The sequence below is a fragment of the Populus trichocarpa genome, chromosome 10, assembly GCF_000002775.5.
Source record: "Populus trichocarpa isolate Nisqually-1 chromosome 10, P.trichocarpa_v4.1, whole genome shotgun sequence".
In the NCBI taxonomy this organism is placed as follows: Eukaryota; Viridiplantae; Streptophyta; class Magnoliopsida; order Malpighiales; family Salicaceae; genus Populus; species Populus trichocarpa.
Genome location: NC_037294.2, coordinates 9,311,800 through 9,331,077, shown reverse-complemented (window position 1 = coordinate 9,331,077; position 19,278 = coordinate 9,311,800). Strand labels below are relative to the sequence as shown.

Here is a 19,278-nt window from a genome sequence, read left to right as displayed (position 1 = left end):
CAAATACACGCGCCAATATCTCCGTCCTTTTCCTTTCACCTCTGCTTCTCTGCATCAAAATTTGAAAATGGTGAAAGAATAAAGAACATGGGATTCACCTCAAAGGGCTGTTCATTTTAGTTTGAAGGTGCTGCTGGCACCAATGCTTGGAGTTTTGAATCACAATGGCAAACTGGGAACATTTAAGCTTCAAACTCTAAACGTAGACATCATAGTTTGGCATGCCCTCTTGAGACACAGTTCCCCAGTTCACATTCATGCGAGCTGGGGACCTGTCTAACAGGAATCGGTATCAAGATTTCTCACGCCACACCCGTGAAGAGAAATTCGTCAAGTGAACGAAAATTCTACGAGGGATTGCTTTTGAGATCTCACCCAGCGAGGAACAGATGCTGCACGGTTACTCATTCTAAGACAACTCTGGCACAACAAACACAACAAACATGCCTTTCATCATTCGAAGCTTAAGAGATACCATGCACATATAAACCTACCGCATGCTGACAGATGTGCACATATAAACCTACCCCATGCTGCTGTGCCAGTGCGATTTTCAACCACTTCATCACCCCAGAACAACAGTACACTCTTCGCCTGAGGGAAGGAGTCACGCATCTGGGGCATGCCAACCAAGCACGTAACATGATGAAATATCTTAGCCACCAATCATCACTCAATCAAACTCCTAATTTCAATAAGAAAATGCAATCCAAGATATTGAAAATAAAATGATTGGCAATCTTTGATGCACTGAGATTTTCTATACAAGCTTATACAATTGGAACTTTGTATATACAAGTTACAAAAAGTTCATCCAGTCATGCATACACGTAATAAGCTTACAGAAAACCCTAAGTAAATTGACTAAAGGAATTAGTGTACAAGACTACATCCTCGAGATTCAGTGAACTACAAAGTCAAAATGCCAGTAACAGCAGCATCCACATATTTGCTGAGAAATTTTCAGTTCCAGCAATTTGTTTCACCTTTTTAATCACCTGTGAAACCAGAAGTATGAAATCAGGGGGCGGGGACAGAGAAGGCCTTGTAGTGCAGATGATAGGTGAATGCTCCTTTCTAATCAAGGACTCTGTAGCATCAACTCTCAAGGTAAAAAGATAGCAGCCAGAAAATTGAGACCTTGGTCAAAACCGGGGAGGATCCATTTTCCAACTCCCACCTGCGAAAGGTGATGAACATGAGAACATGCATTTCTTTTTCTATGGAATAAAAAAAAAAACAGAACAGAACAAGAAGAAAGCTGCGAAGAATTAAATCATATTGCACAAAGTTGGCATGAGATAAGAAATTGATACTCACATTTCCGAGCATGCTATACAATTATGTTGCATGAACATGACATCACAGCTGTAATATATACCATGTAAGTCACTAATAACTTCAGAACCAGACCATTTTCAGCCCTAAGGAACATCCAATGGATGAAATCCCAGATTACATGGGTATTTTGATAACTGGGACCACCAACCCATTGTGCAGCCTAAGGTTCGATATTACATTCACAAACACTATCTGGAAAGTCAGTTGCTCCTCTTTTTGAGGTGACTAGATAGAATCTCCATTAGAAATTATTAGACACGTACACTTACAATTGCAAACACTCACTGTTGAGAATGTTAAGCAGGTTGGCCAGCCAGCGTTTATACTGCTCTGATAAACACTCATAAAATTTCAGATATTGATGCACTTAAATGAAATGACTTGATTACCAATCTACCCCCTCCCCTTTCTAATGAAAACTTTCTTGAGAAAAGTATTATTAAATTAAAGAGTTTGGGGGAAATATCTCAACATGTCTTCAAGAGATGAACCCCCACCAATTGCCCCATACATTCATGAATAAAGGTAATTATGTATAGAAATCACTGTTTGAGAACTCCCCCTAACCCAAAAATTCTGTCTCTGTGAATAATAGCTCCCGCCATCAGTCACCAACTTATTTAAGAGATTAAATATGGAACACAAGGAGGAAACACTAATAAATGAAAGAGATTACTGATGTGTTAATGGAAGTTAGTGAAACAATTAGTAGGAAAGTGAAGCACTTATCCATTATCAGGAAAATTTAGATCATTAACATCACTAATGCATTAGTTTTATTAATTCTCAGTAACAATTTTATAAATAAACCAATCACTATACAATGACACTATCACATGAAATCTAATTCATTGTACAAACATGAAATCTAATTCATTGTACAAATATTTGAGTGTTCATTTAATGGAGTTAAGCGCACAATTTCATCTACAAGACTTCATCTTGAGCCTTACAACAATTTAGTTTGAAGTTTATTGCCTTCTCTTGCTTTAGATGCGTAACTGAATGGTTTTCTTATTTAATTCTATCTTTTGAAAATTTTATTTTTTGGTATCTGCCAATCATTTTCTTTTTTCCACGTTATTTAGTTGTGGTTTTGCACGCAAACTATTGTAACCATAAAATCTTTATGTTGTGTAGAGATAACTAAACAGAAAGAGACAAAAAAGGATTTTGATTAGGTTGCATTTGATAAATATCCCAGGACAAGAGGGACAACTACAAAAGAGACAGAAACTTGTTTCGTTGAAGAGACAAAGACAAAATAAATTTGTCTCTAGAACAATTTTAAAATGAATTTTTATACTTTCAAAACAGAAATACACCAATGTCTCCATCTCTTTATTCCCGAGATGGTAAACCAAATGCTAGCTTAGAAACCTTATTCAATCTTCATAAGAAACTAAGGTAATGGTTTCGTAAAGATTTTAACATAAATACTACATCCTACAAAGCAGTAATAACTATCATGTGCTAATAAATCTATTTTCAGGGACAATAAGGAAAGCCAAAAAATTAAATGAGCCTCAATACATAAATGGATGTTTAAACATTGATGGATTGCACAAGGAGATGCTTATGAGGAAAAGGGGATATCCTAAAAAATGATAAAAGACTTAGAGAAACTGAATGATATCTGTAGTTAATTTAGAGAAGGCCACAAACATTTAATTTCCTTTATTTACACAGCCCTTCAAGGCTCCAACTTTTCATGGACAGCAATCAAGTGCTTCCAGTCCAATTTTGTCCAATTGTTATCAGCCCTACAAATGGCAAATCCCCATGTGCAGCCATTAGTACATTTGGGATGGTAAGGTTTTATTTAACAATCAACCCAGTCATACAATCAAGGAAGCATGCTGACATGATGGCTCAGAGGAAGTTTCATAATATTTGCATGTAACCGAGACTCTTCTTATTGAATAAACTTTCAGCCATAAACTTTTAAGTGGCATGACACTGTTAAATTGGTTCTAATGGACATGCATGAAAGCACCACAGTGAACGTAAACTCTAAAACTCAGAAACCTAATTGGCAAAATTGGAATTCAGAGACCATGCTGCAGACTACTCCAAACATAGAAAATGTAGTTTGTAGCTCAGCTTTGCAGGAAATATCACATTAAGAGAAAAGGAAATAATGTTCTGTTCCAAGAAACCAGAATAGCTAAGGTAAAGACATCCTAAAACAAACCTAAAACAAACATCATAAAAGATTTACACTTACAATAGGAAAGCCAGTATTATGATTTATAGCAGTAATGAGATACTAATTTAATCACAACTTAATAAGTAAAAGATAGGAAAGAATAGAACAGAATTTGACTTGTTCTGACTGCAAGAACTAGACACAAAAATAAATAACAAAAGCTCCACGAGAACACAACCTGGTAAGGAAAGGAATGCCTATGCACAATAAAACACAATAACTCGTTTGAATATAAAAAAATAATAATAATAACCCAACAGGAGACACAGTTACTACTGCAAACTACCAGAACTACAAAAACATATCCTATTATAACAATGCACAAACAGAATAAGATGCAATAATATGTGTCCAGGCTAGATGTCGAGCTGCAAACAGAGATAGTTAAGTTTACCTTAGCACATCATGTCCTCAGAACACAGTGCTACACCACACAAAAAAGTTGCACATCCTCTTTAAGCTTAATCGTTAGTTGCAAATAGCAAGCTTTCCTGTCCAGTCATCAGCCACGCCATAATCAAGGCTTAGCTCCCTCAAAGGTGGGATATTCTCCATTGCAAAAAGCATGATGTGAGGGAACATCAAATTATTGTGATCGTACAGCACAAATTGCACCAGCACGTTTGGAGCTGAACTATGGCTCATATAACAGGCAACATTCCTCATTTTTGACACATCCATTGCAAAATCCAGTGGTGGAAGCTCAGGATATGATGGGCGGGTGTAATTTGGATAGATCTGAGATAAATCCCCCCATTCTGCCCATTTAGCAGAAAACCTATTTGGATAAACCAAACCACCGCCATTCATAGTGAAAATCTGGGCTTGCTCTCTAGTGAGGACAACCCCTGCATACTCGCATATAAAAGCACCAGCATGGATCACGTCCAATGACCTAACTCCCCAACCTGTTTCCCTCGACCTAAACACTTCCAATCTATTTCTCAACCCCCTTTGTGTCACCCTATTCCGACAGGTTGGTGGACACCTGCACGAAACCCCACATTCAAATACCACCGGCTTCCCCTTCAACAAAAAACCATTCTCATCATAAGCCAACTCACCTCCATTCTTCTTCGCACAAAAACAGCCATCACTGCATCCCGAAACACAATCACATCCAGTTCCATTACTTCCATTAGTGAACACGAAGACTGGAAACACAGTACGTTCAAGATACTGATAGCACAAAGGATCATGATCATTGTCAATATCATTGAACAAAAAAACAGGCATATTCTCCTTCTTATTCGAAATATCAAGACTCAAATACCCTCTAGGCCTCACAGTCAATGGCTTAGTCCTCAAACTCTCCGCAAACTTCAAGATTGAACTACCCATTTCTGGTTGGCCATCTATCCTTAGAAGCCTATACTTGTAAACACCAAACCCTGATTTCCCAACATCAAACCAGTAATCAAGAATCTTATACAACCCATCATAAACATAAACCTTGCTACTAACACTACCTTCATGTTTAATCCCTCTAATCACTCTTACCTCAATCCCATGACGCATACTCCTCTCCAACGCCAAATTCCCTCCTTCAAGCTTCTGGTGCTCGCATTGCCTGTTCAACTTGTCCTGCCCACCATGTCCGGTATAAATAATCACATCTCCAGCATCCTCATCGTCCTCATAACCACCTGAAACGATAATGCTAGTAGCAATAGGCTCCCTATTCGAGCTCTGGCTCGCTGGAAGATAATCAATCCCAGCCTGAGCTTGTCCGTGCAATCCCATAACACAGAGTTCCATTCTAAAAAAGAAAACATCCCCAATTTGAACACCAGGAATGGACCCCACAATCCGCTTATCCCGATTGAGCCAGAGCCCACAATCCCTCATCGCAGAGGCAGCACGGAGATCTCCACGTGCGCGGCGTCCTAGGCGTTCTCCCCTTCGCTTCTCCTCCTCCAAGATAGACAAAATCCGAAGGGAGTCGTAGACCATTCGTGTCCGGCGGACCAAGTCACGAAAATACCTCTGGTCCTCGATTCCCAGGTCGGTGACACGCACGAGCTCAGAAGACCGCTGCGGATACTTCGGACGCCGGGAGACCACGACGGTGGAGAGAACACTGTTATTATTATCATTTTCATTAAAAGGGACAATAGCGCGGGAATCTGGGTCCGAAACGACGGAAATGTCTCCGTATTGATCTTGCAAGCGTTTCGCAAACGCTGTGCGAAAGAGTTCGGAGATTCGGTTGTATTCAGAGTAAAGATTATTGGCATTGTCGTCCTCGGAGGATGTGGACTGGGAGAGAGGAGGGATTAATTGGGAATTAGAGAAGTAATCCGGGGTGGAACTGGTAAAGAAAAGATCCTGGGTGCTGCTGCTGTGGTCTTGTGGTGGTTGTTGTTGGTAGATTGGGGTTTCAACATCAAATGGTTCGAGCTTAGGTTCGACTTTTGGGACTAACAAAGCTTTGGCTGTCTCCTTCGCGGACAGAAAGGTGGCTATGGTATTGGAGCTGGTGGATGCGGCGGCTGTGGTGGTGGTGGTTAGGGGTGAGGATGGAGACGGGGCAAGATTGAGGTCTTGAAATTGGAGCAGAGAACCCATTTTTTAGAGAAAGTAGGGTTTTGTTAGGGTTTTTTCATAGATTGAGTGAGGGAGCGGGGAGCGTTTCAAGTTGAAGAAGCTGCCATGGCAATGAAATGAAGATGGTAAGGAGAAGTTAGGCAGTGATGGGGGAGTGTGGACATGTTGTTTTCAAAATTATTTTTTTTATTTTTAAAAAATTATTTTTAATATTATAACATTAAAATAATTTTAAAATAAAAAAATTAACCTCAAATAAAAAAAAATCAGAAAATACGAAAATACATGTTTACGTTGTTTTTCAAATTATTATTATTTTAAAAAAATTATTTTTGATATTATAATCTTAAAACAATTTAAAAATAAAAAATTTAATTTTAAATAAAAAAATAAAAATCAGAAAATACGGTTAAACTGCAAAAAAAAAACCGCTTCTAGGACAGTACAGACTACAGACAACTTTGTCCTTCACAAAGTTTTTCCACTTGTACTTTTTCTCATTTTTTTCTTTTTTTGGCTGATTTTTTTCACACGTGTACGTTTAAGATCTGATTTTAAGACAGGTACGGTGACTGACATGTCATTGTAAAAGGTGACACATCAACTATCGGATTACGCTGACGAAAATCACCTTGTATGCTCAAAAAGTTTCAAAAGAGGAGTAGTTGGACTCTGGCACCGGAATTTGAGAGGGCTGAACGCTTACAACACGAGTAATAGAAGTCATCTACCACTCGTAATCTCTGCTATTTTTTTAAAATACTATTTTAATTATATTATTTAAAAAAATATATACTATATTTAAAAAAAACTCTCAAAATAGTCGTTTTTTTTAAAAGAAATTAATTGGGAAGCATACTTACTTAATTGTTGATGTAAAGATACTCAATAATAAAACAAGATATTTAGATAATGTTTGATGTTGCAGTTCAATTGTATTTTTAAATTTTTTTGATTTTTTAAATTTTAAATTACTTTTATATTTTTTATTATTTTAATATATTGATATTAAAAATAAATTTTAAAAAATAAAAAATATATATTATTTTAATATATTTTTAAACAATAAAAATATTTTTAAAAATAATATTTATTATTCTTCTAAATAGACAATTAGTATATGCATAAAACAATATAAAATATAGAAGATAATATTTTTTTTCTTTTTTTTATTGCGTTACAAAATTTCTCATCGCCGCTATGATAAGCTAGTTTTGTACGGTGGTACAAAGTTTATCTAAGTATTATTTTTATTTTTATTTACAAATTAACCATGCTCATTTTCCTTATATTCAAAATATTCTTTACTCTTCTGGATTTTTTTATAATATTTATATGTGAAAATGAATAATTAATTATTTTAAAAATAAATTAAAGAAATACTTATCTTAAAAAATTAAACATACATATTTATTTTTAAAATAAAAGACATTAAGTATAAGAATAAAAAAATATAGAATAAACATAATTATTTAAATTTAAGAATAATAATTTTATTTCTTCTAGTGATGAGATTTTATTTTAAAATATGAATAAATTATTAAATAATATAATACAATAAAAGACTATTTAAAAATAAGTTATATGTGCCTTTAAAATAATATATTATTTCTATTAATAGAACTTATAAAATAAAACAAAACTAAATAAAATAAAATAAATACTTCAATTAAAAATTAAAACTTAATTTTTTTATTGATGAAACAAATAAGCAATAAAATATAAAATTATATTTTATATATATATATATATATTGCTCATTTTTTATTTATTACTAGAAGTCTAGAATATCATTTACAAACAATTAGATTATATACACACACACACACACGCACACACGCATGAGGCAATATAGAAATAATATTATTTTTATATCATGTTGTTCTGTCGTGTTTACTTACTGAATATAAAGTTTTTACATAAATTGGTTATTTTTATTTATCGCTTCATACTGAAATAATAAATGACTCGTGTCTCACTAGAAATCTAGAATATCATTAACACACAATTATATATATATATATATACACACACGAGACAGTATCAAAATGATGTTATCTTTTATATCGTGTTGTTCTGTCATGTTTCGTGATTGCCAAATATAAAAGAAAGTTGTCGGCAGATCAAGTCGTGATTCCACATATATGTGTGTGTGTGTGGATAGAATACCTGCTTATTCTATCATGGTCCTTTAAATCTATCCATCAAATCCAATCTATAGTCCAGTCTTATTCCTTTAAATTTACGCACTCTACCAATGCACTATCCTTTTTGCCTTTTGTTTTTAAATTTTTAAAGTATTTAAAAAATATATAAAAAAATATATATTTTTTATTTAAATTAATATATTTTTAGTATTTTTAAATAATTTTAATATACTAATCCAATCTATAATCCAGTCTTGTTCCTTTAAATTTACATACTTTACCAATGCACTATTCTTTTTGCTTTTTGTTTTTAAATTTTTAAAGTGTTTTTAAAAAAATAAAAAAATATATATTTTTTGTTTAAATTAATATATTTTTTTAGTGTTTTTAAATAATTTTAATATAATAATATTAAAAATAATTGTGAACAAATTTCAAGCATACCATGACAAGTCCACTTCTCCTATCATGTTAGAAACACGGGGTACTGGTGGGGCAACAACTCCTACCAACATTTCAGTATTTTCAAAGGTGTGTGTTAAATAATCCCTAGGAAAAAAATATTTTATTCAAAAATTAATAACAAAAGATAAAATAGCTTAGAGTTTCACTGTAAATTTTGTATAGTAATTTTTTTTTTTGTAACTTTTGAAGTGTAAACTCGCTGAATTTAGTATTTGGGGCAGGAAGATATTTATTATAAAACATATAAGTCATTAAAGGAAATGGGAGGGTTATATAGTCATTTTATCTCTTTAATCGCAGTATAGCTAAGTGGCTGTTTGGTAGTGTGGCTGCGGGTGAGGTTCACCCGCAGCCACACTACCTAGTGTTTGGTTAAAGAAAAAGCATGGTGTTTTGCTGGTAGGGCTCACTGATATTTGAGGTTGCACCACAGGTTTTGAGAAGCAGCAAAATGTTGCTTCTCATGCTGCTGACCCAACGTTAACAGTGGAGCCATGCTCCACTGCGCACTGTTCACGTGAACAGTTAGTTTTTTTAAATAAAAAAAAAACTAGTGCGCAAAGTTTTTTTTTTCCTGAAAAACTAGTACAGTTAATTAATTGCACTCGTATTGTTCACTTGAAAAATATATATATATATTTAAAAAATTAGTTTAACGTAAATTAAATTTATTCGTACTGTAATCTCAATTTTATTCCTGATAATATTTTACTTAATTTTATTGCACGCAGGATAAATCATGATAACTGTAGTTATTGTCGAATGAATTTTGTACATAATGAAATTGTTGATTTTTTTTAAAAAAAATTGTGTTTTACTCGAAAAACTAGTACTTAATATTATTTAATAACACTATATAAATTAGAAGGATATCGCATAATGACGTAACATTTGTGAAATTTGATCGCAATTCCAATTATGTTATTGCATTAAAAATCATTAGTATTAATATATATATATATATATATATATATATATATATATATATATATTAATTATTTTATAACCTCAATTTGAAAAGCATTTTTTTAACCAAACACATTAAACTACTTTTTTTTCAACCTCAATTTCAACCACAGTTTTAACCAAACACCTATTTTTTCAAACCAACCTCAACTAAAAATATTTTTTATAAAACAACTTTTTTCAAACCACAACCACAAAAGCTACCGCAATACCAAACACACTCTAATAATCTACTCTTAAAAAAAAAACATTTTCCGTAGGTCAAGAAGCTTCCAGGTTTTTTAGTTTTTTTTGCAGCATGATTATTTAAATACCTTTAAAAATAATATTTTTTTAATTTTGGATGTATGGGTATTTTAGTTATTTTATTATCATCTCATATGAGATTAGTGGTGATTAAGTCTTTTAATATATAAAAAATATTTTTTAAAATTAAAAAGTGGTTGTTGTGTGCCAAATGAGCGTCGCCCGCACCTTTAAGATGCCACGTGCAGTACCAAAATATGCCTGGATGCCACCGTCCAAGGCGGCGTTCAATGCGCTTCATCGCGCCCATCACGATAGTGAGGTGCGTGCAATTAGCATACTGTCGATTGAGCTCTGGTCACATGTTCTTTCTTCCCTTCCTCTTTCTCTCTCCCCTCCTGGAAAAACATGTTGGCCTTTACAAAAATGAAAATGTATGACTACTTGTTCATTAAGTCGAATCAAGTTTTTTTTTTTTTTTATTGCAATATATTTGGTCTCGAATCATTTATTGAGTTAATATTGTTTTTCAATTTTATCCCTTGATATTTAATTTTTATATCAAACTTGGTACTTATTCTTTAATTGCAATGTATTTGGTCTTAAATTCTTTATTGACTTGGTTTTTTTTTTTCAATTTCATCCCTTGATATTTGATTTTTATATAAAATTCAGTACTCATTTTTTTTATTGTTGTTTTTAGTTTTTCTTATCATTTTCTTGATTGAAATTTTTTTTCAATTTTATATTTATAATTTTATTTTTTGTGCCAAATTTGATTCTTATTCTTTTTATATCTATTACTTTACTAAAATTATTTTCAATCCCATAAAGTGGCAATTTGAATTTGCAACTTGCAAGCTACTTTGTATGAAAAAATAGAGTAAAATATTTACTACGAGGAGGTTTGGAAAAAAAAAACTAACTATTTGACATGTGTTCTACATCGTGTTGTGTATTCTTTTAAAACTAGCTATTTGATATGTGTTCTACATCGTGTTGTGTATTTTTTTAAAAAAAAGTTTTGACATGCATGCTTTTTTAATGTATTTTTTTCATAAAAGAATTGTAAGTTTAAATAAATGAAGAAAAAAAGTCATTAATCATAACTAAAAAAATCAAGAAATAGATATAGATCAAAATATTTGATCCAACAACATGAGATATTTATTTAGTTGTGTTTACTGCATTTGTTTATTAAAATTATTTTTTCATCCAATCAAACGATAAGAGAAATAAACGTACACATGAAACTAATTGAATAAAAAAAAAATATGATGCAAAGTTGTATATATTAGAAATATTATCTATAAATTATAACACACACACACACACACACATACATGTGAATAAAAATAATATTTTCAAAAATTAAATACATACAAAAATAAGTTTTTTTACAAAAAAATCTCTATTAAAAAAAGCTAAATAAGAAAAATAAAAAATCATAAAGGATGGATATTAATTAAAATATAAATTTAAAAAATATTAAAAAAATTCTATATTAAAAAAAATAACAATTAAAATAAAAATCAAAACTAGAATAGAAAATAAAAAAAAGGTAGTGATATTCCAGATGTCATGAGCTCTTCTAAAAAAACAAACAACTTATGTTGCAGACCTTATCAAGTTTAATAAATTGGTTTTATTTAAATAAACAATAAAAAAAACAATGATAATAAACAAATAAATTTTTTATATAAAAAGATCATAATAAATTGAAATTAAAACCTTGAAAGTACAAAACTAGATTAAAAAAAATAAACAACAAAAAGGGCTTAAATGAACCCAAGTTGGGGTGACAAACATATGACTTGGGCAGCAAGAGGCAAGTCAGCCCGGGTTAACCTGTAAAACTCGTGATTCAAATCATGAGATTGTGATAATCTAATAGAAAAAAATTGAAGAAAACCACAAAACTAATATTTTTCTTTTAAAAAATTAATTTCAAGCAATGAAATGAGGGAAAAAATGAGAAAATAACAAGATATCGACCTGCATTAACTTTTCAAATCCGTGACCTGGTTTATTATACCAGAAGCACCATAAAGGATTAAAAACGTTGAAGGATGAAACCATACAAAAATTCAACTGCACAAAAGGATCCAAAACAAAAGATGATAATTAAAAGAATGAGGGTGAAAATCAAAATAAAAAATAAATTAGAGGGCAACATAAAGTTTTTGATTTGAGGATTAAATTGAGAAGAAAAATAACTTTAACAAAAGAAAAAAACCCAAAAGAACGAGGACCAAATTGAAAAAAATAATACTTTATAAACTTTGATTAAATGATGAAAATAAAAACCGATAAAACTTTAATAAAAATGCTAAAAAAATAAAATAAAAAAAATAAAGATCGAATTGGAAAAAATAAACATGACAAATTATTAAAAGACTAAATTGAAAACAAACAAAACTTTCAAAAAGAGTTAAGAACAAAAATTAAAAATCAAAAGAATAGGGACTAGAATTGAAATAAAAAAATAAAAGGACCAATGTGCATTTTTTTAGGGAGGAAAGAGAAAAGAATAAAAAAAACCCATAGATGACAAACCACCTATCCCCTACTGTCACTGTCACGTGTCATACCATAAAAAAAAAATATGTGGTGGTGCTTCCAACAACATTGAAAAAAAAGAGGGTTGTTCAACAAGAGGTGTTGTTTGCATTGTTTAAAAAGCACGGGCGCCTCACATATGTTAAGGAACTTTTTGAATATAAAAATCAATTATTAAATATAAAAGACTAAATTCCCTCTATGAAGTCAATAAAAAAAACCTGAATGTAAATGTCATTGGATGAATGTCTTGTTTTTTTTTCTATCTTAAGGGTAAAAGTATCTTTTACTGTAATCTAAAAAAATAAAAGATAGAAATACTCTTGATCAATAATTATAATTTTTTTTACATGGAAAATAAATTAGTTATTTTATTGTTCTAAAAAGTAGAAATAATGTATATACCTATGATAATTATTTAAAGATCAATTAGCCATTAAAAAAGATTAAATTATCTCCAAAACGAAGGCTTCTCATTTTTCTTCAGAGCATAAAAATATAATTTCACAATTAATAGTTCTTGGTTTGGTTTGGTTTTTATAAAAAAAAATAACAAAACCGATTTAAAAAAAAAAAACCAAAACAAAACCGGTCCAAACCGACCGGATTCGGTTTGGTTTTTTAGGACAAAAACCGGTTCAAACCGGTTTGACTCGGTTTTTTTTCTAATTTTTTCAGTTTCGGTTCGGTTTTTTTTTTAATTTTAATCGGTTTTTTTTTTAATTTGGTTATTATTATTATTTTTTATTATTTTCTCGGTTTTTTAATTTTTTAAAAAGTGATTTTCCTATTCGTTTTATAGTTTCGGTAGTTGCTAGAGGGTTTTTTTTTTCCTGCTTTGTATCTTTCCACGCAGACACAATCAAGTAAAAAATTACCTAAGAACACAAAAAGTCTTTTTATGTTGTATCGGTTAAAGGCCAAACACTCACCTTTTTTTTTTCAAACTAAATATCTACTTTTCTATATTTTTAAACAGAATAAAATTAAAGTTTACAAGAAACAATTTCCACGAGATTTTGGAAAATCAGCACATTCCAACTATCAACTGTACAATTACTCTCAGGTATATCTTTTAAAAATAATTTCTTTAATTTGTTTTTATTATATCATGACTTTATTGTTTTCTCTTCTAGAGGACTATAGTATTTAGAATTTAAAAATTATTATTTTTGTATCTTATAGTTTTGTTATGCTGTATTTTATGTAATATATATATATATACACACGCACACGCACATTTGCTTTATAGTAAGAAAAAAGTACTAATTATTTAATTAATATTTTTAAAATTCAGGTGAAAATCATGATCGTGACAGGAATAATTTATTTAACGTTTGAGAAAAAAAATATTACTTGAGTTGCATTATGTTTTTCTTAGACTATAGAATAAGTATCAATAGTCACCCTTTGAAGTGATATAAAATTTCTATTTATATACGGAGCTATGTATATAAAAGAAATAGAAAATGTGTATTCATATTTCCTCCACGTGGGAGAGAGAAAAATAAAATTTCAATGCAGTAATAAGGTGTTGTGTGTTATTGTAATTTAAAAGGTCCCAGCAATAATTCTAGAATAAAAATAAAAGGTTCACTGCGTATACTTTAATAATTTTGATTTTTCAGTATTTCCTTTGTATTACTTTAAAGAAAAATATTTAAAAAGATATTGTTGAGTATTTAAGTTCGAAAGCCCTCTTACATTGTTGCCTATTGTGAATTATCAGCTACATGGATTGTTTTATGGGTGGGTAAAAAAACTGAAAAATCAATTAAATCAAGAAAATCAGAAAAAAATTACTAAAAAACCAAATCTTGAAAAAAAAATAACTAAAAAAACCAATTAAAATTTTGAAAAAACCGACCAGTTCGGTTTGGTTTTATAAACCTAAAACTGAAAAAACCAAACCGAACCCAAACCGAAAAAAACTGAGTCAAACTGGAAAAATCAAGTCAAACCGGTTTGAACCGGTTTTTGTCCTAAAAAACCGAACTAAAGCCGATCGGTTTGAACCGGTTTCAGTTTTTTTTTACAAAATAAATTTAATTTGGTTATTTTTTTTATAAAAATCGAGCCGAACCTGATGACATCTTGGAGAATGAAGACACGACAGGCCAATTATTTCAAAAGGCAATGTTTTATTATCTAATTTGAATTTTTTTCTTTATAAAGCTGAGAAATGAAAATTAGTTTTTTTAATTGTGTTGCTTCAAAGTAATTAAATAAAGGAGAAAACCTATCAATCGTGTAATACTCATTTTTCCAATCTTACCCTTAAATTAAAAGATTAAGTAATTGTAACATTTAGTTTATCAATGAACCTATACATCTAATTTCCCCTTTAAAATCAACGATTATATAAATTGCCCATGATAGCTAAATTATAAATAAAATTAAATATTATATTAAGAAGAAAAAAATGGATTTTTTTTTAATTTAGAAATAAGAGTACAATGTTAATTTGTAGGCTAGTGAATCTATCTATAAAGAAGAAAGGTCATAAATTATAAATCACATGGTAAGTTATGGGAATTTAATTTTTGTTTTTCCGAAAATACATTCAAATCAATGAGTAGCCAACATATTACGTGCAACGCACGTGATCATAAATATTTACAAGAAAATATTTAAGAAAAAAGCGTATTAGAAAATATAAATAAATTGAAAATTATAATTGATTTTTTTCTTACAGTGACATGATTGAGGAAATATGTAATAACATGAGAGATTGCGAGGTCCACCACGCACAGGTGTCTTCAAGCACTCATTAGTCAAACCAGTAAAAATAGTCCCTTAATGAAATGACAAAAAGCTATAATATCATCTCGTCAGACATGGATATAAAACTTGTATTCTATTTGTTTTTGTATTTTTGTATTTTAAAAGTATAAAAGTATTTTTTTAACAAAATAAATTTTATTTTATTTTTTATTTGCTTCAAGTTAATTTTTTTATATTTTCAAATCATTTAAATGTGCCGATGTCAAGTATAATTTTTTTTAAAATAAAAAATATAATTTTAATGCATTTTCAAATAAAAAATCATTTTAAAAAATAATCACTACTGTACTCTCAAATACCTTCTAATTCATAATTGTTACTCGAACCTGGCCATAAGTCAAAAGTTAGGTGGACAAATTTTGATTAATCCGGTCAATTCAAAATGATATATTTTTAAAAAAAATTTAAAGTTTTAAAAGATAACATTTTCTTAAAAAATAAAAAGTCATGTCATGTCTCGTCCTAAATTACTTTTAAAAAGTTAGGTGTGTTATGAGCGGTTCTTTGAATCAGGTCATGAGTTAGATAAATCAATTTTGATTTATATGAGTCAATTCAAAATCATATATTTTAATAAACTTTTTAAAATTTAAAAAGATAATATTTTCTTGAAAAAAAGTCAAGTCATGTCTCATCTTAAGTTACTTTAAAAAAGTAAGGTAGATTATAAGCGGTTCTTTGAATCAGGTCATGAGTTAGATGAATCAATTTTGATTTATACTAGTCAATTTAAAACAATTTTTTTTTTTATAAAAACAATTCTTAAAGCTAAAAATATGTTATTTCAAAGAAAAACAAGCTGTATCTCACTCAAGTTTTGACCAAGACAATTAAAATATAAGTTGATTATTTAACTAGATCAGCTTTTACATGATTCAATATTAACTTTTACATGATTTAATATTAAACCTGGCTTTTACAAAGTCATTTAGGTGATTTGTCTAACTAAACTAGATTTAGTAACACTATTATGACACTCTTATTTCAATCCTAACATTTTACTTCATTTTACCTTTATTCAGATTTCATCGGAATCTCTTAGAACTTCAGCCTCAGGCTTTGATAGCAAACTTTATATGTAATTGCACATATTCTAAATTTAAGGTTCAAACGACACTTAAATAATTCTTTGAAGATTGCATGAAAAAATACTTATCCATACTTTTGTGTGTAAAAAATCCAGGAGTTTATGTGAGTGTATCGATTTTATTTTTAAAAAATTTATTATTGTTGTTGTTGATTAGATATGCGCTTGTTTTAGAGGTGGAAGTTGAGTTTTGTATATGGAACATAAAATAAAATAAAATAAAATAATTTTGGATTGTAGCTAATCTTAATTTCAACTACAAAAACGAAAACAAACCCATGGTGTCTAACTTAAATTTTATCAAATTACTTTATTTTAACGAAAAGATATAATAAATTAAGATCTAATTCCTTTAAATTAACGCAGAGACCCTTAATTTTATCTAATGAAGGATGGCGTCTAGCTTTAATTTTACTTTGTTTTTAAAAAACTCAAAAAATATATTAAGTGCAATCGCTTAACTTTATAAACTTTAAAAAATCTAATATTCCTTGTCAAATATGTGTTTTATACTTTTGTATTATTTCTTAATATTATTTATTTGTTTTAACTTCGAGACATGGTAATTTAATAAGAAACAACAGCGACCACTGTTTTGAATGAAAATAATTTAAAAAGAAATGGAAATGAAGGTGATTGCTGCGATGACTTTTCAGTGGTGACTTTATTATTGTTCATTTTTTTATATAAAAAGTAATAAAGTATTTTTATTTATGCAATTCAATTATAAAAAATAAATTAAATTTGACCGCTTCGATGACTTCAATTATTTGATGTGGTCATATGTAAGTTGTCATTCTTTTATATTTGAGGCGTGAATGTATAATAATAATTATTTTTTAAAAATATTTTTTTATTTAAAAATATATTAAAATAATTTTAAATGAAGACACGACAGGCAGGCAAATAAATTAAGGTGTCCATCATATGTAAGTTGTCATGCCTATTGTGAATTATCAGCTACAGCGATTGCTTTATGGAGAATGAAGACACGACAGGCAAATCATTTCAAAAGGCAATGTTTTATTTTCTAATTTGAATTTTTTTTTCTTTATAAAGCTGAGGAATGAAAATTAGTTTTTTTTTCTTATTTTTTTTATATTTAGTTTTTTTAATTGTGTTGCTTCAAAGTAATTAAATAAAGGAGAAAACCTATCAATCGTGTAATACTCATTTGTTCAATCTTACCCTTAAATTAAAAGATTAAGTAATTGTAACATTTAGTTTATCAATTAACCTATATATCTAATTTCCCCTTTAAAATCAACGATTATATAAATTGCACATGATAGCTTAACTATAAATCAAATTAAATATTATATTAAGAAGAAAAAAATGGATTTTTTTAAATTTAGAAATAAGAGTACAATGTTAATTTATATAATCATAAAAATAGTACCTTAATAAAATGACAAAAAGCTATAATATCATCTCGTCAAACATGGTTATAAAACTTAGATTTTATTTATTTTTTTATTTTTAAAAAATAATTTTTTTATTTGCTTCAAATTAATTTTTTAATGTTTTCATATTATTTTAATGTGCTGATGTCAAGTATAATTTTTTTAAAAATAAAAAATATAATTTTGATATATTTCCAAACAAAAACCATTTTGTAAAATAAAAAATAATTGCTATCATACTTTCAAATACCTTCTAATTCATAACTGTTATTCGAACCTAGTCACGAGTCGGAAATTGGATGGATAAATTTTGACTAATCCTATTAATTTGAAATGATATTTTTTTAAAAAAAATTTAAAGCTTAAAAAATAATATTTTTTTTTTAAAAAAAAGTCAAGTCATGTGTCATCCTAAGTTATTTTAAAAAAGTTAGGTGGATTATCATTTCGATAACAATTTAAAACATTTTTTTTTAAAAAAAAATCTTAAAGCTAGAATAATGTTATTTTGAAGAAAAACAAGCCATGTCTCACCTATGTTTTGACAAGAATAATTAAAATATAAGTTCATAGTTTGATTATATTAATTTCTACATAATTTAATATTAAATCTGGCTTTGACCAAGTCATCAAGTTGATTTGTCTAACTAATCTAGATTTAGTAACACTATAATGACACTCTTAATTTCAATCCTGACATTTTATCTTTATTCAGATTTCATCGCTCAGGTTTTATTAATAGCAAACTTTGTTTGTTTTCCTTTTTCATTTTGTATAAACAGTGATGTAATTGCACATATTCTACATTTAAGGATCAAACGACACTTATATAATTCCTTGAAGATTGATTGCTGCGATGACTTTAGTGGTGACTTTATTATTGTTAATTTTTTTTATATAAAAAATAATAAAGTATTTTTATTTATGCAATTCAATTATATAAGTGTCGTTTTCTCGAAGCATCACATTCCCTGTAAACTAAGTTTTACTCAAGGGAATCACATTCTCTTGAATTCGAATATAATTTTTAATTTATTAACTAAAACACCCCCATTATTGATATCAAGTAGACCAGCATATTCTTTCTTCTTCTTCTTTTAAATAATAATAATAATAATAATAATAATAAGAGTGTTTTAGTCTTGATACCAACATCTTTAGTATAATACTAGTTTATTATATTGTCCACGTTTTCATTGCGGGTTAGATCAAGAATTTTTAGAAAATAAAAAAATTTATATCTAGATCATAATTTTTTTTTCGGTATTGTCATGGTACTTGATATAATAGTTCAAATTTAAATTAAGAGATAAAAAACTGATTTACTACCAATCTAGTACTAAATAATAAAATTAAAAAAAAACTAAAAAAATAAATATTTTATGTTAAATGGTGAAATAAAAAAAATAAAAAATATATAAAAAAAAAACTCAAATGAAAAATAAAAAAATTCAAGTGTTTATCACATCAAGGCCCCACTCGAGGCCTAGACTAGTTTTTTTTTTTTTATTAAAACTTTATTAT

The 19,278-nt window shown here is 29.1% G+C and overlaps 1 protein-coding gene across 2 annotated transcripts; it reads right to left on the bottom strand.

Annotated features, from left to right (window-relative positions):
• Positions 1 to 715: 715 nt before the first annotated feature.
• On the bottom strand, positions 716 to 6,249 carry LOC7475430 (histone-lysine N-methyltransferase family member SUVH9). Of its 2 annotated transcripts, XM_024610327.2 has the most exons (3): positions 3,945 to 6,249; positions 3,007 to 3,104; positions 716 to 1,180 (listed from the first exon to the last, which is right to left on the bottom strand). In XM_024610327.2, the coding sequence occupies exon 1, from the start codon at positions 6,116 to 6,118 to the stop codon at positions 4,019 to 4,021; it is 2,100 nt and encodes a 699-aa protein (XP_024466095.2). In that variant the 5' UTR covers positions 6,119 to 6,249; the 3' UTR covers positions 716 to 1,180; positions 3,007 to 3,104; positions 3,945 to 4,018. The 2 variants fall into 2 exon arrangements, with proteins under 2 accessions (XP_024466095.2, XP_002315593.4); XM_002315557.4 differs by lacking the exon at positions 3,007 to 3,104 and having other exon boundaries at positions 3,945 to 6,248.
• Positions 6,250 to 19,278: the final 13,029 nt, after the last annotated feature.